Source organism: Bos indicus, chromosome 20 (genome assembly GCF_029378745.1).
Source record: "Bos indicus isolate NIAB-ARS_2022 breed Sahiwal x Tharparkar chromosome 20, NIAB-ARS_B.indTharparkar_mat_pri_1.0, whole genome shotgun sequence".
Classification (NCBI taxonomy): domain Eukaryota; kingdom Metazoa; phylum Chordata; class Mammalia; order Artiodactyla; family Bovidae; genus Bos; species Bos indicus.
Window position 1 is genome coordinate 40,019,036 of NC_091779.1, and position 22,819 is coordinate 40,041,854.

Sequence of the window (22,819 nt, forward strand, 5' to 3'; positions counted from 1 at the left end):
GTAAAATGGTCTAACATATATGAATGCTTAGCCATGGTTGTGGCAGTGGGGGGAAGGAAGGTTCTCCTGAGTGTAGAAAGGAAAAACCTTTACCCTCACAGTCTCAACAATAGCCTTAGTAGGAGCTCAATATGTGGTTTCCATGGACTGGACCCCTTTGAACCCTGCAACTCTTCATTTTCAGGAAACAAGGACACCAAAGTGTCACTGCCAGTGGAATCCTTTGAAAAAACTTGATTGGTCATTACCTCTTTGGCCCTATCACAGTTACATTGTTTTTCTTTCCATCCTCATTTGGCAAGTGCAACGAGACACACATGAATTGCTGTAAAATAGCCACAGCTTCCTTTGTCCCAATTGCGAAATGTCTTTCTCATTCAAGCTTTTATAGAATCTCCAAGTGGCACAGGGTTCACAGTTTGACAACAGAATTGCCAGCCCACTGGAGCGTTGTGGTTAACAGTTCCCATTTTCTTGATTCTCGGAAAACAGTTGGAGCTGTTCTTCACAACTTGGACTAATAAGCAGCCCAAGAAAGAGCAGTAATGACTCCTTAATTAACATCGAGGTAGCAGCCACAAGTGCAGAAGGCAATGGCAGCCCACTCCAGTGTTCTTGCTGGAGAATCCCAGGGACAGGGGAGCCTGGTGGGCTCCTGTCTGTGGGGTTGCACAGAGTCGGACACAACTGAAGCAATTTAGCAGCAGCAGCCACCACAGGCAGAAAGTTTAGTATGAGGTGTTGAGAGGTGACTGCTCTTGAGCAGGGGACTTGAGTTTGAGTCCTGACTCTGTCATCATCCCAACTCTGTCATTATCCCGTGGGTAACTGAGAAAGTCCCATCACAGCTGCATCCCTCCTTTTTCTTCATCTGTAAATGAGAAGCCAGTGGTGGTGCATCAACTCTTTGTCAAATGCTGTGTTAGCCACTGAAGGTACGAACACAAATCTAAGTCCTAGTTCCTGATTCTAAGGAGCTTAGCATCTCCTGCACAAACGCACAAAGTAGAAAACTTCAAACTGATGTCACTTGTTCTGAAAAAAGGAAACAGTGTGATTGCGCTGGCGGCAGGAGAGAAAATAGCCAATCAAAACCTGCCCACCTCCATTCCCACCTGGTCTTGTTCTAGTGTTGTGCGTCTCTGTGTGTGACATCAACATGCATCCAGTTGTAGGAGCTAAGAACCTAGAAGTTGTCCATGATCCCTCCTCCTCCCGCCTCCACCCCAAATCCAGCCCATCATCAGGTACTGCCAGTTTTCTCTGACCAACTCCATTTACATCACTTAAATTCAGGACCAGTTGTCTCTTCCCTGGGTTCTAGTTGTATATACTTTCTGTTCTATTTGGATTCCTTTGGATCTTGTTTTCTCATTGTAGCCAGGATGATCTCCAAATGCTAATCTGATTATCTCTACTCTCCTGACTTCCTTCCCAAAGCATATTCCTGATTTAAAACAATCCAGTGTTTTCCTGATTCCCTCTCTAAACTCTTACTGTGTCCCACTTGCTGTTAGGATAGAGTGATAGTTTTCTATTCATCATGCTTTCTCCTACTGCTCATCTTGTTGTTCAGTCTATCTTCCTTGTGGAGTTCAGTTAGTTAACACCTTCATTTTCAGATCTCAGTTCCAGTGTCACTTGGCTGAGGAAGCCTTCCTTGAGATCCATGCCCAGTAATATTCTATTATATAATTCCACAGCACTGCATTTCTCCTTTGTAGCACCTATTTGAGTTATAATTTTATATCTCTTGGCCTGATGCACTCTCCTGCATTAGTGTGTGGGACTTATGTGCAGAGGCTGGGACTGGTGTTGCTCACCACTCAGCCCCACTGGTTTAGAATAGATAAAGGAAAGAATGAATGAGTGAGAGCAGTCAGTGGGTGAAGCTAAGGGTCAACAGTGGCCAAGTCATGACAAGCCTATGACCCCTAATGGGATATGGATCTAATCCTGTGAAACCTTCTGGATGATTCCAAACTGAGAGATGAAGTGGAGAGAGAAACATTAGAGAGATGGCTCTGTGGCTCTGTGGAGAGAGATATGAGGTGGGGGACACAGAGGTAGGTCTCTGCCATCAGTGAATTCCTATGACTCTCTTCTTCCTTATTCAAAATCCTGCCTGGCAGCTCACACCATTTGGGTTTTCATTTTCTGTGCTGGGTTCAAGAGACTTGGTGGTTAACCTCCATATGGAAAATACACTTCCTCTGTGTCAGTTGCACAAGTGCTCAGTTGTGTCTGGCTGTCTGTGGCCTCATGGATTGTAGCCCACGGAGGAGCCTGGTGGGCTGCAGTCCATGGGGTCACTAAGAGTCGGACATGACTGAGCGACTTCACTTTCACTTTTCACTTTCATGCATTGGAGAAGGAAATGGCAACCACTCTGCTGTTCTTGCCTGGATAATCCCAGGGACGGGGGAGCCTGGTGGGCTGCCGTCTACGGGGTCGCACAGAGTTGGACATAACTGAAGCAACTTAGCAGCAGCAGCAGGCTCCTCTGACCATGGAATTTTCCAGGTAAGATTACTGGAGCAGGGTTCTATTTCTCAGTTACTGCCATGTGAAAACCCCTGTGGAATTCCATCACATTTTGAGGGTAAGTTTGACATGATACTCATTTTGGAGCATCCTAGAGACATCTCAAGGAATATAGGGTCATATTTAAGACCAGTGGAAACACACATACACAAAACCATGAGCTGGAAAGGTTTGCCATGCTTTTTAAGGCATCATGGGCCAGGAAATCAGAGTGGCTTCACATATGAACCAATTTGCTCTCTTTCCTGTCTTGCTTCCCTCCAGCCCTGAATCAAACTCTCATCTTCACTTTATGACCCTATCCTATCTTTTGAAGTCCTGTTGTCTCTCAGGGACTCAGACTCAAACTTGGCCTTTTAGTCCTTTCCACTTAAAACCAATTTGTTCAGTGACCTCCCTGCTCAACAGTTGGCCAGGGACTGCTCTCTTCCCTCCTGCTTCTGTGAGCAGTTGACATCATGGCAAGCACAGATTTATAGTTACTCCCGCCTCTTCCTAGCCGTATAAGCCCTGGTAGGTTTCTTGTCTGTGCCTCCATTTCTTCATTTGGTAAAACGGGGATAAGAATGGTTACTTCCTGGTGTTGCTGTGAGAATCAAACATGTTAATTCACATAATGGTCAGCATAGTCAGGCTTGTAGAAACCATTCCATCAGTGTTACTTGTCAGTATCATTGTCATTCTTATCATCGTCGTCATCATCATTTAGGTCCCACAGCAACCCTGGCAACTGTTACTATTATACTAATTTCACAGATGAGGAGATTGTACCAAAGTCTTTGATGGAAAACAAAAAACCTGAAGGAGATGAATAGGGTCTTTAGAAGCTGGAGACTTCTTTTAAGGACAGGATAGAGCCAAAGCTGGGGGTGGAGTGAGTTGGGATGAAGCCAGCCGCATGGCCCCAGACCACTGTGCCATTGAGAAGTAGGGCCTTGGGGTGTCAGGCTGGCTTGAAGGAGCAGCAGGCCTGACAAATAGGAAGGAGATGTCTGTTTGCACAGAGAATGTCTCTCCACATTTAGTGTTGGGTTCACTTCTCTGATACTCTGGCGTTAAAAGACTGCTGACTTTGGCAACTCAGACTGGTGACCTCCCCTGTCCCCAGGGTGACATGTGGATCTGTAGTAATCTGTAGAACTGCTGCTTTTTCAAGATAAATGTCAAAAAATATGGGCAATGAATTTGTACACTCACCACTTTAAAAAATATCAAGTATCTCTTCCTCTGACCATCAAATGAGTTATTCCTTAGGTACACTGGAAGTTTTAAGGTTAAACTTTTTACTGCTTTTCTTTCTCTGCCTGTTCACTTTCTTTTAAGAACCTAAGCCTGGTTAGCAGAGCATGATCAGACTGCAGTGAATCACAAATTCTCTAGGAAATCAATACATGATTTTTTTTTTTCATTATAATGAGAGAGATTACAAAGAGGACAACTTATAATAAAAGCCACGTTCTTGCAAAATCATTTTCTCTCTCCCATTTGGGACTATTTCTGCAAGCCATTGCTGACTTCCTCTAGGTCACCTCCCTGTTCAATCAGGTCACATACTCAAATGAATAGGAAAGGGGAAGTGAGAAGTGAATTGGACTGAAGTGGCTGAGAAAATGAGGTGAGAAAAAAATGATGAAGGAACAAAAATGGAAATCTATTTTTGTTTACAAAGGAAATAGGAAAAAAAATTGAGTGGATGGGGGTTTGTTTTGAGAAGTGCAGATAATGACAATGATGTTTTGTAGGAAATATTTAATACAAGTCTCCCCTTATTCATTGTGCATCAGTGTTCTCTCTCTGAAGCTCTTTTGTATTGTGTGCATGCTGAGAGCTACATGGTGTTGAGGCATAGCTAACCATGGCTCCTGGGATCACGTGCATTCAAGAAACTGAATATTTCTTGAACTTAGCCTCTTATGAGACTTGGAGATGAAGAGGCTGAAAAAAGTTGTGCTCAATTAAAATTTCCTGCAAGAGTCATGACATCTAATAGGAAAGTAGTAACATGGAACTTAACTTGTGTTAAATGCCACACACTGTAGATGAAAATTATATACAAGGGCAAGGTACCGAGCTACAAATGACCAGCAGCTCAGTTAATTGCACTTGCTATGGCTGTTAGAGGAACTGGCAAAGGCAATAAGGAGAAAACAAGCACAATTTGGGGGTAGACTTGGGGCTCTAACATTTTTTTTCTTTCTCGTGTTGATGAAAATTCAATTAACTACTAAGTTAAGAGAAAAAAGAATTTTATTCAAGCTAAACTGAGGTTTATAATCTGGAAGGCAGATTCTCGGAAATCTCTGAGAGTAACATCACACAATTTTAACATTTCAAGCTAGTGCAGCAAATGCTGTGAACCAAGATGCTCACAACATATTTGTAGAAAACTCCTCCAGACGAGGAGGCAGGGAAGACTTCTTGGAAATGTCCCAGTTGAGTCTTTAAAAATTAATGGATGTTGAGTAAGTTAAAGGGAATAAATAAGGAGAGAAATGAGGCTTTCTAGACAGAGGAGGCAGCCTGAAGAAAGCAAGGAGAGAAAGAACATATGTTCGGGGGTGGGGCAAATGGTAACACAGGCAGTTTGAATATTGCTGGAACACAAACTGTGAGGTTGAACATGAAGGGAGGGCTTCCTGGAGGCTGGACTTTGAAAGGTCTCAAGTCTTGCCTGGTGATATGAGCAGACTTTGGTTTTAGCTGGATCAACCTGGTGATGGCAAGGAGGATAGATTTAAAAAGAAGAAAGAAGGAGAACAGTGAAAAGATGCTGCAAGAATTAATTCAAGAATAAAATGATGAGGGTTTGAACTCAGACAGTTGGGAGTAAAGATGGAGAGAAGGTTGAGTTAACAGCACATGATGACAAACTGGAATGTTGAGAAAGAGGAGACCAACAGGAGGACACCGACTTGATGGTGGTTCCTGTAACTAAGAAGATGCGGGAAGAATAGCAGGTTAACACAGGGAGATAGAGGGTCAGGGATGTGGAGTTAGTTCTGTGGTGCAAGCCAGAAGGGTGTGCCCATCAAGAGATTTGGGTCCATGAGTTTGAACTCTAGGGGAGGTTGGGAATGAGATATAGACTTGAAAGTTAGTAGTGTATAGGTGAATACCCAAAATAAAACTGTGATCAAGAGTGAACTATTAATAGCAATGAGCCAAAAAGAAGAAGAGCTACCCAAGAACAGGCCTGAGAGTAAGAAGAGGAAGGAGAGCTAGGGGGTCTCAGAAGTAGAGGGTCTCTGTCTGTGTCTGTCTCCCTTGGTGGTGGGAGTGTGAGGTGGGGGAGATAAATAAACAATAACCATCAATATTTGAATTGCTAAATCTTTCCAAGTACTCAAAGCAAAATATTTAAAGAAGTGTCTTCCAACTCATTGGAAGAGACCATGAGGCTGGCAAAGATTTGAGGGCAGGAGGAAAAGGGGACGACAGAGATGAGATGGTTGGATAGCATCACTGACTCGATGGACATGAGTTTGAGCAAACTCTGGGAGATGGTGAAGGACAGGAAAGCCTGGTGTGCTGCAGTCCCTGGTATCCCAAAGAGTAAAGACACAACTGAGAAACTGAACAACTTCAGTTGTTTGAAAACCACCAGTCCTGGACTAGTAGCTGCAAAACTGGCATTCCAACCTTGCTCTGCCAAAACCAGCTCTGACTTGGCTGAAGTCCTCCCCTCTAAGACCTGGATCTCCTCATTGTTTAAATGAGAGGACTGGATTTATAATTCCAAAGGCCCTTCAAGGAAATGGACTCATAGCAATGCTGGGAAAACTGGAGACAGAGTCTGTGCAGCAGGGTCTGGAAGATGACTGTTTCTCCCGGTTCTTGCTCACACTTGAATTTGGCTCAGTATCCAGGGAGAGTGGATATTTGTAGACATTCGCTTTTCCTTAAACAGACACACATGTAGACTGGTGTGTAAGTTCTTACAAAATGATGAGTCCAATGTGAAGAGCTGACTCATTTGAAATGACCCTGATGCTGGGAAAGATTGAGGGCAGGAGGAGAAGGGGACGACAGAGGATGAGATGGTTGGATGACATCACCGACTCAATGGACACGAGTTTGGGTGGACTCTGGGAGTTGGTGTTGGACAGGGAGGCCTGGTGTGCTGCAGCTCATGGGATCTATTGCAACCCTCTAGTCTTGGTTGGGGCCAGTTGTTACTTTTAAGATGTTAAAACTTTCTTGAGATAATTGTAGATTCAAATATAGTTGTAAGAAATATTGCAATGAAATCCCTTATACCCTTTACCCAGTTTCCCCTAAGGGTAACATCTTGTATAAGATCTTGTACATTTGGTGCAAGATCAGAACCAATAAATCGATATTCATACAAACTACCTCTCTCATTCAGATTTCACCAGTTTTACAAGCACTTAGATGACCCTAGTGGTAAAGAACCCGCCTGCCACTGTAGCAGACATAAGAGACCTGGGTTCCATCCATGGGTCGGGAAGATCCCCTAGGGAATGGCAGTCTACTCCAGTATTCTTGCCTGGAGAATCCCATGGACAGAGGAGCCCCCCAGGTTACAATCCATGGGATCGCACAGTCAGACATGACTGTGATTGAGCATGCACATTGATTTTGTCTGTTTACATTCAGTTCTATGCAGTTTTAATATGTGTAGATTTCTGGAACCTTTGCCACAGCGCAGAACAGTTCATTACAAAGATGCTACCCTTTGATACCTCCCTTCTGCCTACTGACCTAAATCCTGGAAAGCACTAATCTGTTCTACATCTCTCTAATTCTGTCATTTCAAGAATGTTATATAAATGGAATCGTACACTATGTAAGCTCTTGAGATTTTTTTTTTTCATGTAACCTCTTGAGACTGGATTTTTTTCATTGGTCATAATTCCCTTGAGATCCATCCAAGTTGTGTGTATGGAAAGTTTGTCCCTTTTTAGTCCTAAGTAGCATTCCATGGTACATGACAGTTTATTTAACCATTCACTCATTGAGGGACATTTGGGTTCTTTCCAGTCTTCTGCTACCATGCACGAAGCTGCTGTAAACATTCCACTGCAGGCTTTTGTGTGAGTGTAAGTCTTCATTTCTCTGGGACAAATGTCCAGGAATGCAGTTGCTGGCTCATATGATGGTTGCAGGTTTAGTTTTTTTAAGAAACTTCAAACTGTTTTCCATAGTGGCTGTACATTTTACATTCTCACCAGCCATGTAAGTGACCCAATTTTATCACATCCTTACCATTGTTTGGGTGCTGTCACTTTAAAAATGTTAGTCACTCTGATAGGCATATAGTACCGTCTAGTCAAGGCTATGGTTTTTCCAGTAGTCATGTATGGATGTGAGAGTTGGACTGTGAAGAAAGCTGAGCACTGAAGGATTGATGCTTTTGAACTGTGGTGTTGGAGAAGACTCTTGAGAGTCCCTTGGACTGCAAAGAGATCCAACCAGTCCATTCTGAAGGAGATCAGTCCTGGGATTTCTTTGGAAGGAATGATGCTAAAGCTGAAACTCCAGTACTTTGGCCACCTCATGCGAAGAGTTGACTCATTGGAAAAGACTCTGATGCTGGGAGGGATTAGGGGCAGGAGGAGAAAGGGACGATAGAGGGTGAGATGGCTGGATGGCATCACTGACTCGAAGAACGTGAGTCTGAGTGAACTCCGGGAGTTGGTGATGGACAAGGAGGCCTGGCGTGCTGCGATTCATGGGGTCGCAAAGAGTCGGACACGACTGAGCGACTGAACTGAACTGAATGTCTCATTATGCCTTACAGATTTTCCTGTGTCATGTTCCCAGGGCTTAGTGACCCGTTTAGGTACCTAATTTTACCTTAAATACAAAGCAAAAAGAAAAGGATTTCTTAAAATACTAGTTTTCCTGCAGAACCTGGTAAAAGGATATGTTCTAAGATTTTTTTTTCATTTTCAAAATCGTCCACAATTTCCTTTGTTTCTTTTGTCTATGGTGAAAATTCCAAAGGCATGTTTCCATTATGTTAAAGAAGATGGGTTGATCACTAAAAACTACCGTGTTATGATTACACCCACAGTCATTTGAAAAGATACTCAAAACTTAAGCTTTCTTTTTTTTTTTTTAACAAGAGCCATTTTTTTTTAATGATACTTTTACAATAGAGGTATTTTGCTGCTAAGGCAAATTGAAAGCAAAAGTTTTCAGAAAGCTTTGATTAATTCAGAAAATTATGATTCTCCTTGAATTAGAAGAACAGAGAAGTTGGAGGAAACCTCACATGGGGTGAAAGGGGCTTCCCTGGTGGCTCAGTGGTAAACAATCCACTTACCAGTGCAGGAGATGCAGATTCGATCCATGGGTCAGGAAGATCCACTAAAGGAGGAAATGGCAATCGACCCCAGTATTCTTGCCAGGAAAATCCCATGGACAGAGGAGGCTGGTGGACTATAGTTCATGGGATTGCAAAGAATCAGACACAACTGAGTGACTAAACAACAACACCATCTTGTTATGGTTTTCATTTGCAATTCTCTGATGGTTAATAAGGTTGAATATCTTTTTATTGTGCTTACTTGCCATCTGTATATCCCCTTCAGTGACACGTCTCTTCATGTCTTTTGCCTGTTTTCTAGTTGTTCTTTCATTGTTGAGATTTGACAGATCTTTAGATTTTCTAGAGACAAGACCTTGACAGCTATCTGGCTTACAAATACTTTCTCTCACTCTGGAGCTCTTCTGTTCATTCTCTTCACAAGGTTTCTTCCAGAACAAAAGTTTTTCATTTTGATGAGATTCAGTTTTTCAATTTTTCCTTTTCTGAATTACCTTATCAGTATCCAGTCTCTAAACTTTTTTCCTAGTCTTGGGGACCCAAGATTTTCCCCTGATTTTTTTTAAGTTTTATATATCGGTCTGTGGTCCACCTTGAGAAAATTTTTGTGTAAGGTGTGAAGTTTAGATCAAGGCTCATGCCATCCCTCAAAAGTTTGTACTATTCTGGATACAGATCCTGTACATATTTTATTAGATTTATGCCAGTTTCATTTTCTTTGGAATAATGCAAAATGGCATTATTTTTTAATTAATGAGTATGTCTTTCACATCCTTCCTCTCCCCCAAACAAACAAGCAAATGTGAGTTTAAAACAAACCTCAAAGCAATCTGGTGATAGTCGATGGTTTTATAGCTTGCCTTCCTGTCTGAAGGAGAGGGAGTAAGGCATCGTTCTTACGAGGCTGGTCACCAGTTATTAACAGAACCACAGCTCCATCTAGGAGCCTTTGTCCTCATAGTCTTTGATTCAGTAACTGACCTGGGCAAACTTCTGCTAGTTCTTTACTTCTCTGAGGTTTAATTTTCTCTTATTATAAGATGAAAATAGTAATACTTTCTTTATAAATAATGCTGCCACCAGCAAAGAGCTACCAGGGAAGCCCAAGAATACTGGAGTGGGTAGCCTATCCATTCTCCAGTGGATCTTCCTGACTCAGGAATCAAACTGGGGTCTCATGCATTGTAGGAGGATTCTTTACCAGCTAAGCTTACCAGGAAAGCCTATAAATAATACTAAGAGGGTGCAATTAAATTAAAAAGAGAATTTATCTACAACTATCTGGCATATAAATAAAGATCAATAAATGTTTCCTTCTTCCCTTTCTACCTTTCCTCCTTTCCCTTCCTTCTTCCCTCCACCTTCACTTCCTTTTTTCCTCCTTTCTATTTGTAGTTCATGCCACCAGGCCAGTTCTTTATGGTAGGTTTCTTCCAGAAGGGTTCTTGCTCTACCTTCAGTTTGACTAGGAGACTGACGCCCCTGTGCCCAACTAGCCCCCAAGAACCTCTCCTCCTTCACCATAGCTCCTTTAATGGATGCTAATGATGAGGATTATTAAATCATGAAGTCTGTTTCTTCTCTTTAACTTCTTTACTCTAGGAGTTCAGTGAGTTTGCATTAGCAATGAGCCACCTTTCTGTGTTCTCATCAGGGGAAGGTGATTTATGGTAGTCAATCAGCATGGATGGGGGGACCTTGGAGTGCTTCTAACAGGCAACCAGAGTCTCTCAGGCCCTGTTGAATTTGAATGTGGGTCTCATCAAAATACAGAATACAGAGAAAAAAGCTCATAGTTTGATGTAGAGACAACCTGAAGTTCTTGGGCTGAGCCCAGAGTAATAGACTCAGATTAGAGTAGGCCAATGTAAGTCATCATTCTCCCTGTAGACTCCACCCTGTACAAAAGATGGCTATATAGAGACTCCATAGAAATGAGGTGGGGGAAAGGAATTTCTCCTTTAAAAATTCAAATTAAGCTGGAGTCCCTCTAGGGCTGATTATCTTTTTTCTTCTTCATTTGATAAGTGTTCATCCAGTTAATTTGGAACCAGCCCTCTCCTCCCATCTTCAATAGTAACTGTGGGCCAGCTAGATACGACTCAGGAGCCCTTGACGTCGTGGGGTGGGCCATCTACTCCAGCATCCTAATTGTTGTCAGACAGTCAATGATCCTAAATGGTTAAAAGCCTGGAGAGATTGTGTCACCTTCTGACCTTCATCCATGGATGTCAAACCAAGACGGAGACCACGGACAAGGAAATGTTCCATTCATCCTTGCAGGATACATCATGAAATGAAGGAGCTTTTTGTTGAAAATCTATTCATTTTGCATTCAGTTCAGTTCAGTCGCTCAGTCATGTCTGACTTTGCGATTAGAAATGAAAATACCTCTTTGGCATCATATTGACTTTGGAAACAAAGAACTACTAGAAATAGAACATCAAACAGATGTTGGTCTTTCCTAATATATTTTTAGTTTTCCTTTGTGGTCTACTTGTCCCAGTGATCATTTCTGTCCTACAGTTCTCTCTTTATGTTCTTTTAGTGTAAGTCATGGAAACAATAGTGTTTAGAGCAGGAGAGTGGCCCCGAGGAGTATGTTGGCCTCCCCAGACTCTTGCCAAATGTCTGGGGAGCACCTACCCAAAGGTCATTTCACTTGGCTGCTTTTGGGGCCTAATGTGATGGGCCCTGACCACAGAAATCTCACCCGTGCCAATTTCTCCCTCTTCTTTCTCCAGCAAGGATTGAAAATAGTTCACCATGCAGAGAAGACACTGTCCAGCTTCTGCAAGTGGCAGAAGAGCATCAATCCCAAGAGTGACCTCAACCCTGCCCATCATGATGTGGCCGTCCTTCTCACCAGGTACCCCAGAGCCAGGGATGGTAAGACGGGTGGGGGATTGGCAAGTGAAAAGGTTGCCAGGTATTCAAACTCATGAGATTCTTCTATTCTCTGTTGTACTTGGTCATTTAAAAGGGAGCTTCTGTGAACTAGATACCTCCTGACTCCCATCCCAGTAAGGGAGGAGTTAGTAAACTTGTTAAATGTGCACAGCTCTCTGTGTTAATCAACTGCATCTGCTTGTTCCTATCCCAGAGATGATTTCATCATTAAAACTGGCTTCTTGGTGCAGCTCTGTAAACAATCAGTAAGCTTGTTTGCAGATCCTCATTAAAGTCTCCTATAACTCTTCACCGTGGAATTTCTTATCCTTTAATTTTATTTTAAAAAAAAGTTCCTCCAATTTTGAAACCTGCAACTCTTTCTACAGAAATTAGTCTTCCATCTCTGACTGATGTCAAAGACAGAATATGGGGAGAAGGGCCTTCCCTGAATAGGCAGAGTGATTTGCTTGCACCTTTGTCTCCTTTACCCTCATGAAGACACTATTTGTTCTGACTACAGAGACCCTATGTGCTAATAAGAACCATCAGGACTTCTAGGACTCATAGCAGTGAAAACCTAGTGAATTTACCTAATCAACCCAGGCTCTTGGAAGGCTATGTGTGCTCATTGATCCAATAGATATTTTTTGAGCACCTACTGTATAACAGATACTATTTTAATCTAGACAGATGAAGCTGTTAATGAGGGGAGAAGAGTAAGTTTTCACTGGGTACTCCTATGCAGACTCAGAGACATCCTGAATCCAGGGATGTAGAGTGGAAGAGGCCCTTCAGCCTGGCCCTCCAACCTTTTGATCAGGAAGGCCCTGGGTATCTGTTTGTTGTCTCTGGGAAGGACAGTCTGCCCCTGAACATCTTGGCTTGTCCTCTGTCCCTTTGACAGGATTATCTGAGTACATTGGATATCTACAAGGGATGATAATTAGCTCCCACCCTATCCAAATATCTGTCTTATCCTAACCGGAAACTTCAATCCCAGAATCACTCTTTTGGCTGATTGCAAATAAGTTCCAAAATAAGTCTGTGGCATAAACCTATTACATTAGGTTCATCAGGGCTTGTTACACCTGTGTTGATTGGAACTTCCCTAGGGAATAGGTTGGTATGGGTGTAGAATCTAAGCACAGGGGCTTTGGGAAGCCAGCAGGCAGCCAGAGAACATGAGGACCCAGGCAAGTGGCCCCGAGAAGACCAGTCTAGGCAAGACCTGGCTCTAGGAAAGAACCCTGGATCATGGAACCAGCATTGGCCAGCAGGCAGCTGTGTCTCAGCTGTGTCTCTCTTCTTTCTCTGGAAGCAGAATAGTTTCACCTCTCACTTTCACATGAATAAATGAGTGAGTTAATGATAGCTGGCTTTCGAGGGGTATTTGACATGGGCCAGGTTCAGTGCTATATCTGTTAGAACAATTATCATTCCACTTAATCCCCACAACAACCCTGATAGTTCATTACTATTTATCATTCCTATTTTACAGATCGAGAAACTGAGTCTTATAAATTATGTCACCTGCCCCAAATCTCACTGCTTTTAACAGATATAGCAGGGACTTAAATCCAGTTAGCTTGACCCCAGTAGCCATACTATCACCCTGTAAGAATGCAAAGGATCTGTTCTCCTTTTCTTCTTATGATGATCATTTTTCTTCTTTACAACAGAGTTCTGGTTTCAAGTTTTGATGAACCTCAACCAGCTCCTAGACAATAGAGAGAATTTCAAGTTCTGAAGCAGGATTTCTCAGTAGTAACACTACTGACAATTTGGGTTGGCTAATTCTTTGCTGTGAGGATCTGGCCTGTGCACTGGGGTGTATTTAACAGAATCCCTGACCTCCATCCATGAGATATCAGTGGCACCCTCCTCTAAGTTGTGATGGCCATAACTGTCTCCAGACATTGCCAGAAGTTCCTGAGGAGGGTGTGGGGAACAAAACCACCCCCTGTGGAGAATCTCTGCTCTGAAGGAGCAGGTAGGCTCAGGAAGGGAGGGAAGGAGAGGGCTGAACTGGTCTCTGGAGGACTAGACTGAGATCCACTTCAACAGAGTTCCCTATAGAGGAGCTTTCAGTACAAGGTGGATTTGGTGTGAACACACCTTGTGAAATGGGGCTGGTGGATTCATGTCAAGGCATGTTTTTTCTGTCTCCAGTGCTTAGTGGAGGTGAAGCTGATCCCTTATTGGGAGCTTATGCGCCTTACCTGTAAGACCCATATTTTACAATCCTTTTGCCAGCCCTTTTTATCCTCTTTATTGCTGGATACTTAATAGACACTCAATGGACAGTTTTTTTAGGGGCCTAACTTCCTTGTATCCTATGAGATCCTAGGAGTTTTTCTTTGTATGTCCATCCCCTTCCATATGCAGTATTGTTAGGGTGGTGGGACCGGAGAGACCATGAATTTGATCTCTAGATGGATTGATGGGACCAGTTGCCTTTTTCATGAATGAACAAAAGTTCTCAGATATCTTTTGAACATATACCTCGGAAAGGCCAAAAAGGCATTTCGTGTTTGAAAAACCTCAACCACTGATGATTGTCCTTTCCCTGTTTAAAAGTTCGATTAATTCCAATTTTCAATCAAATCCTTTCTCTTGTGTGTCAAATAATATAATTTGGCTTCCTGATATTAAGAATAAAAGCAACTCAATTAAAACATTTGCTGTATTTTCATATATTTCTTTGGGTGTGAATGAGATTCAATAATGAAGTGGTAAAATCAGAATAATCCTAGTGAATTCAAAATCGCTCCCTAAGATTTATATGGACTTTTAAAAACAATTTTAATCATGCTTTACAGACCATATTGCAAGTGAATTCATGGCCAGATGGGTTTTTTTCCTAGATGTGTCTTGAGGCGCCTCCACATCCCTGTTCTTTGCTTTCAGAAAAGACCTCTGTGCAGGTGTCAATCACCGCTGTGAGACTCTGGGGCTGTCCCACCTGTCAGGAATGTGCCAGCCTCACCGGAGTTGTAACATCAATGAAGACTCTGGACTCCCCTTGGCTTTCACAGTTGCCCATGAACTCGGACACAGGTAAAGGGCCAAGGAAACTGAGATCTCCTCCTCCTGATCATGCATCAGTATCAGGGTGTCAGGAGAGTCAGGTTGCGTTTTGGCTTGAGAATTACCTCCTAAATCTCTGCTTTCTCATCTGTAAAGTGGCGAGGGGGGATTGGGGAAAGACACAAGTTCAATATTCCACTGTCTTCTCTGCCCGACCCCTTGTACCATTAACATCACAGAATCATAGAGACCACTGCAAGTCTCTGAGTTAGAACAAGGTGAGCAGAAACAAGGAGACAGTTTTAACTTAATTGATTAACTCAGGAGTAGTAATTCCTATTTGCTGCTGCTGCTGCTGCGAAGTCGCTTTAGTCATGTCTGACTCTGTGCAACCCCATAGACAGCAGCCCACCAGGGTGTGCCGTCCCTGGGATTCTCCAGGCAAGAACACTGGAGTGGATTGCCATTTCTTCTCCATTGCATGAAAGTGAAAAGTGAAAGTGAAGTCGCTCAGTTGCTTCCAACTCATAGCGACCCCATGGACTGCAGCCCACCAGGCTCCTCCATCCATGGGATTTTCCAGGCAAGAGTACTGGAGTGGCTTGCCATTGCCTTCTCCAATTCCTATTTAGTTCTTATGAAATAGTGATGTTATTAATATCACTAAAAAGTCACAAACCTTAACATTCTTTGCCCTTCCTTTATGCCAGACATTTCACATTGTGTCATTGACTTCTCTCAACAACATTGCTGCTGCCAAGTCGCTTCAGTCGTGTCCGACTCTGTGCGACCCCACGGACTGCAGCCTACCAGGCTTCTCCGTCCATGGGATTCTCCAGGCAAGAACACTGGAGTGGGTTGCCATTTCCTCCTCCCAACATTAGGAATTAGATATTATTGTTTGCACCATTGTACTTATGTGTATTAAAGGAGGACACTGAAAAAAAGAAATAATGGAAAACTGCTTTAAACTGGGAAAGACTATCAAACAAACACCAGTTAACAGGAAGTCCGAATTGTCACAAAAATGTATAAATTTGATTAGATCAATTGATCGAAGGCAGGTTTCAGAAATTTTTAGTAAAGGAATGTTGAGAATTCTGAATTCTCTAAGTATCAGAGGTTCTCAGGAGGAAAGATCTTAGCTTATTTGTAACTTAATATATTGACGTATTTATTAACCAGTAATGAGAGAACATCATATAAGGTGGAAGCTCAGAGTGGGGAGTCATATAAATGGCTCAACCGCACCCCTACCTGTTATGTGGCCACTAGCTTGAAAGAAAGCAAAATACTGAGCATATTCTGAATGTCCAGCCAGAAAAAGAGGTGGCATTAGGAAGAGCCCTGCTGACTAGATTATTTAAGGCCTGGACTCTCTGGTCTGGGCTTTCTCACCATTTTTCTCATATAATATTGGAACTTTTCAAAATACTTTTACCTAAAGTACTAAACCAGAGTATTGGCTTGGGAATTGGGACATGTGAGTGGTTATTCTGGCTTTTCCATCAGCCAATATGTTTACCTTAGAGAATTCCCTTCACTTCTTTGTGCTTATTTTCTTATATCTGAAATGAGTAGATATGATTAGGTACTGTGATTTCTTTGATCCTTACCAAAAAGCCCTGGGAGATAAATGTGCTACAGTGTAGTATCCTTAATTATCAAAAATTCAAATACAGAGAGGGTAAGTGACTTGCTTTTAATTAAATAAGATTGAGGACAAAATACTGAAAAGACCAGGCCATAGTTATTGGCATGTTGATAATAACTGGGCAAAGTGAAAATTATTCTTATGTGCAAATGTATAGGCACCCTCAGTCCTGGTACATGGAAGGACTGTCCCTTGCGGCCTCGAATAAAGTCACTGTTGTCAGCAGCATCTCTAGTCAAGCGGTGTCAAGCAATATAGCTGGATCAAACTGAGAAATGATTGCTCAAGGCATTCTCAGCAATGGTATGCCCAAGTTGAAGAAAAGTGGAGAAGACTTGCTTGATAAGACATTCTCAAATGCTCACTTATGTCCAAAGAATGGATCCTTTATCCTCAATTCATTTTGGCAGTTTTTAAAAAGTAAACTGATACTACTTATGATCCAGCAGTTGTACTCTGGGCATTTATCAAGAAGAAATGAAGATGTATGTTCATATTTAAAGAACCTATACATGAAAGTTTATTGAAGCTTAATCTTAATAGCCCCAAACTGGAAGCAACCCAGGGGTTGTTTCAGCTCAATGTGGTGAATGGTTAAATAAACTGTGATGGATCCAGATCATGGAATACTACTCAGCAAGAAAAAGGACCAATTATTGATACATGCAGTGACCTTGATGAATCTTTGAACAATTATGCTCAGTTAAAAAAACTAGTCCCCAAAGGTTATATACTGTAAGATTCCATTTACATCGCATTAGTGAAATAATAAAATTATCTAAATAGAGAACATATTAGTGGCTGCCAGAGCTTAAGAAGGGGATGGGGGAGGGCTGGAAAGTAGATCTGGCTACAAAGTGCAACATGAGGAATTCCACCAGGTGAAAATGTTCTGTGTCTTGACTATATCAGCATCAGCATCCTAGCTGTGGTATCATATTATAGTTTTGCAAGATGTTACCATGAGGCTAAAGTGGGTAAAGGGTACATGGGACCTCTTTGTTTTATTTATTTACAACTTGCATCTGAATCTATAATGATATAATAATATAAATTTAATATGTAAATATAATGAATTAAAATTTTAAAAGAGGGCATTGGGCCATGTACAGTTGATCTAAATAAAGCACTATTTTTTAAATGGCAAAAAAGTTTAGGGTCACTGATAGGAAAGACAAAATTGGGGAATTCCCTGGTTGTTCAGTGGTTAGGACTCTGCTTTTCCACCGTTGGGTGCTCGGTTCGATCCCTAATCAGAGAACTCAGATTCTGCAAGCCGAGTGGCATGACTGAAAACAAAAAAGAAGAGGAAAGAAAGACAAAGTTGAAGAAAGACATATAAGTTTGAATTTGAGTGACAGAAAAAATACTTCGGTAAGTCACAAAACTGAAGAAGAGAAGACATTAGGAGTACCCTGAGAAATTTGTTTATAGCACAAGATGCTTCTGAAATATTCAGTTCTCTTTTAGATATAAAGTTCTAACTAGCTGTGGACCAAACTGAGAAACACTGGGCATATCAATGAAACAGCCTGGTGCCAGAAAAAGAAAAAGAATAATAAGCCACTATTCTAAGATAGTCACTATAGTTTAATAAAAAAGATACTCCATTGATCTTGAAAACTTGTTTATTTCATCACTGATTGCATAGGATTTAAAATAGAAAGTGAAGTTAATTAACTGGTGCTTTGGCCTAAATAATTGCATTTTTATTTTGAGAAAAATTTTAAGTTCCATTTATGAGAAGCCTAGATTATATCCATCATCCATACCTAAGCTCTCATCCCTTAATAGGTGAATTACCAAAATGAAGATGGAATTCCAGAAGGAAATTTAAAAACCTCTCTGAGATCTAGCATCCTTTCCCTTGAAGTAATGAAAATATCATGATAGAGATGAACACTTGCAACACCACATCCATCCAGTATTTCCCATTCTTCTGGATTGGGATATTCCATTTATTTCACTTATAGAGCTTTCCTTGTTGCATATGCCAAATTGGTATTTCCTGAATGAGCCAGAAAAGCTCACGTTCATACTTTCATGGTTCTTGTTCTCTGCTGGTTCTACTCCACCATAACATGAATAGTAAAAAGCAAGAAATGTCTGACCAAGTGATACCCTAAGATTCACGCAGTGACTTAGCTTGCTATTTCATGTCTGTAATTTTCATAAACCCATCTAGCAGGAATTGTAAAACCAAAGTGTAGTAAAGCAGGCTAATTCAGCAGCTAGTGAGTTGTTTCAGCCTGTAGTAGACTCTTACTCCAAACTGCTTTTGAGGTTCATTCCACTTGCTAGGAAGTAGCTTCTTGGAAACACCTTTCGTCCCTCTGACCTCATGTATTTTTCCTGTCTCTCATTTTTCACTGACCCCGATCCCATATGACTCTAGCACTCCCCCTCATATATAGAGAGAGTGGACATGTCCAGAGGAACCTTTGTTTAGCAGCTTTGCTTTTCTTTTGTTGCATGGAAGCAGGAGTGATAGAGCTGGAGAGGGGAGTGCTTAGTGAACTAAGAACTTTAGATGGAGCAACATGAGCTTTTGGGGAGCTGATGTATTTAGAGGGTAGGTTTGAAGTCACCCGGTATATAGGATAGGCCTCCCTGGTGGCTCAGTGGTAAAGGATCTGCCTGCAATGCAGAAGACCTGGGTTCGATCCCTGGGTCAGGAAGATCCCCTGGAGAAGGAAATGGCAACCCACTCCAGTATTCTTACCTGGGAAATGCCTCCATGGAATCACAAAGAGTTGAACACGATTAAGTGACTAACAAAGTATATAAGATCCAGACATCTGGCTTGTCATATTGGAAAGGCTGATCCTAGAAAAGCCATTATTAATGGCGATTTTTAGAACCATGTTTGTTTAAGATTTTTCCTAATTATTAAACAGGTGAACGTGTGGAATACTTAATGAATAGGGTAGGACTGGATTTTCAACAGCCTGGGAAAGGCCTGCTCAGAAAAAAAACCCCAAAACAAAAAACTTTCATTGAATTAAATTCTTTGTGGTAGAGTGATTAAAGAGCTTGGTAGATTAATTCTGTGACTCCTTTGTGAATTTTGTATTCATGTGGAATGTGATCAGAGTCTGTAAGTAAGTTAATAACATCTTAATGCATTAAAAATAATACAAGAAAATTTCTAAATCCCACAAAGACTTTTTTCTGCAAGAGTTGCTAATGTTGATCAGAGATTTTATTAAAGTTAGATATGAGCTTTCCTGTCAGAGGAATTGCATTTCACCAGCAGAGTAAAAGGTCATAGTTTCCTCTGTTCAAATTTGTAAAGTTGAGCCAAGATCTCCAGGTTGCAAGTTTCCAAAAAGCAGATTCCAACAGAGACAGGTCTTGTGGAGACTCAGAAAGCATCTTGGCAGTGATCCTGAGGTCTCGGCTTATAAACAGACACTTCTCAGTCAGCTTCTTTTCCAGGCAGCCCCTTGCCGTGGGAGTCAGATAAGCATTTTAGGGCCTTTCAAGGCTGCTTCACCTGGTTACCCCTGGCAATGGAGGTCAGGAAGCCGACTGAATGAGACACTGACAAGAACTCTGATTTAGGAGCACAGAGATCTGCAGAACACTCAGCTTTGTCATGAACTAGCTTGTGACTTTTGACAAATCTCAAACTCTCATCTAAAAAAGGAAAACAAGCCAGCTAGACAATGATAAAGTAAAAGTGTTAGTCACTCAGTTGTGTCCGACTCTTTGCGACCCCCTGGACTGTAGCCTACCAGTCTTCTCTGTCCAAGGAATTCTGTAGGCAAGAATACTGGAGTGGGTTGTCATTCCCTTCTCTAGGGGATCTTCCCAACCCAGAGATCAAACCCACATCTGTTGACGTTTTCTGCATTGGCAAATGGGTTCTTCACCGCTCGTGCCACCTGGGGAGCCCACTAGATTGTGCGTGCTCCCTAATGTCCATATATTGAAGGACTTGTATGATACTGGAGAGAAATCCATCCATTCCAAGCTTGCAGCTTCTGACGAAGTCTCCCATAGGCTTTGCCATTCATGCTCTCAAGTGAATTATGATGAAAAAGCAAAAGGAAGTTTTGTTCTTTTGTGCTGCAGTTGCTACAGCAGGAGAAAGAATACAGCTGGAGGCAAGATTTGCCCTCCTGACTATAGTCTCATAGAAAGCCAAAGCCAAACTGGAAGCTTTTAGCTTTCTGCCAAACAGAAGTTTTTGGATTAGCCGCCCGGCTCCCAAGGTTGTGTATTTGGAACAAAACTATGCCTAACGTGATTCCTGTGCTTTCTAGTTGAAAATTAGCTAGCCCCCTCCAACTTCAAAGTCCCACTTTGTAATCAGATGCCTTCTATACAAAGGTGGCTCACTGTGGGTTATTTTCACCTTGGAGGAACTGTGGTTTTCCTCTTGTTTCATGCCTGCCTCTTCAATATCCTTGTGTTCCGTGCTTCCCTGCAGCTTCGGCATCCAGCATGACGGGAAGGAAAACGACTGTGAGCCCTTGGGCAGGCACCTGTACATCATGTCCCGCCAGCTGCAGTACAATCCCGCCCCGCTGACATGGTCCAAGTGCAGCAAGGACTATATCACTCGCTTCCTGGAGTAAGTGACCGCACATCTCAGCATAGCCTCACTCAGGGCTCTGAACACCGGAAGTCACTTTGAGTTCTACCCAAGACCTGGGAAAGCCTCAGTTCCTCTCATAGGTCATGTCAGGGTGGTAACAGTAACTGTAACAGGTAACTTCGCTTCTGCTCTCTGACTCTGACATCCAGGTGGGTTCTGCCTCCAGCTTCAGCCAGGTGAACACTCTGTCTCCCCCCCCCTCCTTCAGCTTTTTGTCATCTGAAAGGGGCTCTTTATGACCCAAGAGTGAGTTTGAGTCCCTGGGGGACTGGCAAGAATGACTAGGACAAGTCAGAAGTTGTCACCATACCCCACTGAGGGTAATATAATTTTTTTCATTTTACCACTGCTTGTAAATATTTCTTAGATCACATCTGAGCAAACGGTGTGGGACTGTGATTTGCATTTACTTTTAGACAGCTCTTACCTTGGACCTAGTAGGAATAAAGTTGTCTTAAAGGACATAGAACACTAGAGGAATAGAAGGTTTTCTTGAATGAAAAACTAAACCTTTCATTTAGAAGGAAATTGTAAGCCACTGCTCTCATTTCTATTCACTTGTTTTCAGCCGAGGCTGGGGGTTCTGTCTGGATGACATCCCCCAAAAGAAAGGCTTGAAATCCAACATCATTGCCCCTGGAGTGATCTATGATGTTCACCACCAATGCCAGCTGCAGTATGGCCCCAATGCTACCTTCTGCCAGGAAGTAGAAGTAAGTGTTGGGTATCTAGGTGCCTCTGGCGGGTATGTGCAGGGCTCGAGATGCAACATACTAAAGGAGGGCCAGGGAAATATTGGGAAATCCTTGTGGCTTAGCTGGTAAAGAATCTGCCTGTAATGTAGGAGACCTGGGTTCGATCCCTGGGTTAGGAAGATCCCCTGGAGAAGGATAAGGCTACCCACTTCAATATTCTGGCCTGGAGAATTACATGGACTGTATAGTCTGTGGGGTCGCAAGGGGTCAGACGCTAATGAGAAACTTGCACTTTCAAAGATCCAGAAATGGAAACTTTCTATTCATGGCAAGATGTCTGTAACTAGAAGGATTGAAGTTGAGATCATTCATATTCTTTGACCCACCTCCTTGGTATCCTTTACAACTGGGTGGTGGTTAAGAAAATGCTATAGTGCTTTTCAAGAATCACAGTGATTCACACCTGCAGACACCATAGCAACCAACTTAATCCCTGAAGTTGGTTCCTTTCCTAAATTTCCTATCTGGTTGCTGAGCACCTCCAGAGGCCAAGGTAGGAATAAGATTTATCCCTTATTCATTCTTCTCTATTTTCAACATCTAAGTGATAAGTCAAGCCCTGGTATTTAACCTGTGATTGAATCTGTGGCTCTGTCCTGTCTCTTCATTCTTATTACTGCTCTCCTGATTCCATCTCTCATTACCTCTCCTTACTATTACCTTTGAACTATTTGATCCAGAGATCAAATTGCCAACACTCATTTGATCATAGAAAAAGCAGAGAATTCCAGAAAAGCACCTACTTCTGCTTCATTGACTATGCTAAAGCCTTTGACTATGTGGGTCACAATGAACTGGGGAAAATTCTTAAAAGGATGGGTATATTAGACTCCTCCTCCTCTCACCTGCCTCCTGAGAAACCTTTATGCAGATCAAGAAGCAACAGTTAGAACCCTTCCTGAGGGCATTGAACAGTGGATATTATGCCACACAAATAGAAATTTAACTCTTGGCAAATGTGTTTTATCTCCCATTTCCATATGGCCTAGAATGGCTTACAGCCAACTGTTTATTTGTAATGACAATGTTCAGATTAAGTTTAAACTGAGGTT

General features: G+C 42.1%; 1 protein-coding gene across 1 annotated transcript in view; it reads left to right on the forward strand.

Annotated features, from left to right (window-relative positions):
* Positions 1-22,819, forward strand: part of ADAMTS12 (ADAM metallopeptidase with thrombospondin type 1 motif 12) — a 392,866-nt gene that overhangs the window by 214,323 nt on the left and 155,724 nt on the right. The window contains exons 6-9 of the mRNA XM_019982926.2: positions 11,581-11,705; positions 14,636-14,785; positions 20,845-20,988; positions 21,581-21,725. Of these exons, the coding sequence (XP_019838485.2) occupies positions 11,581-11,705; positions 14,636-14,785; positions 20,845-20,988; positions 21,581-21,725 (564 nt within the window). The remainder of the gene's footprint in view (positions 1-11,580; positions 11,706-14,635; positions 14,786-20,844; positions 20,989-21,580; positions 21,726-22,819) is intronic.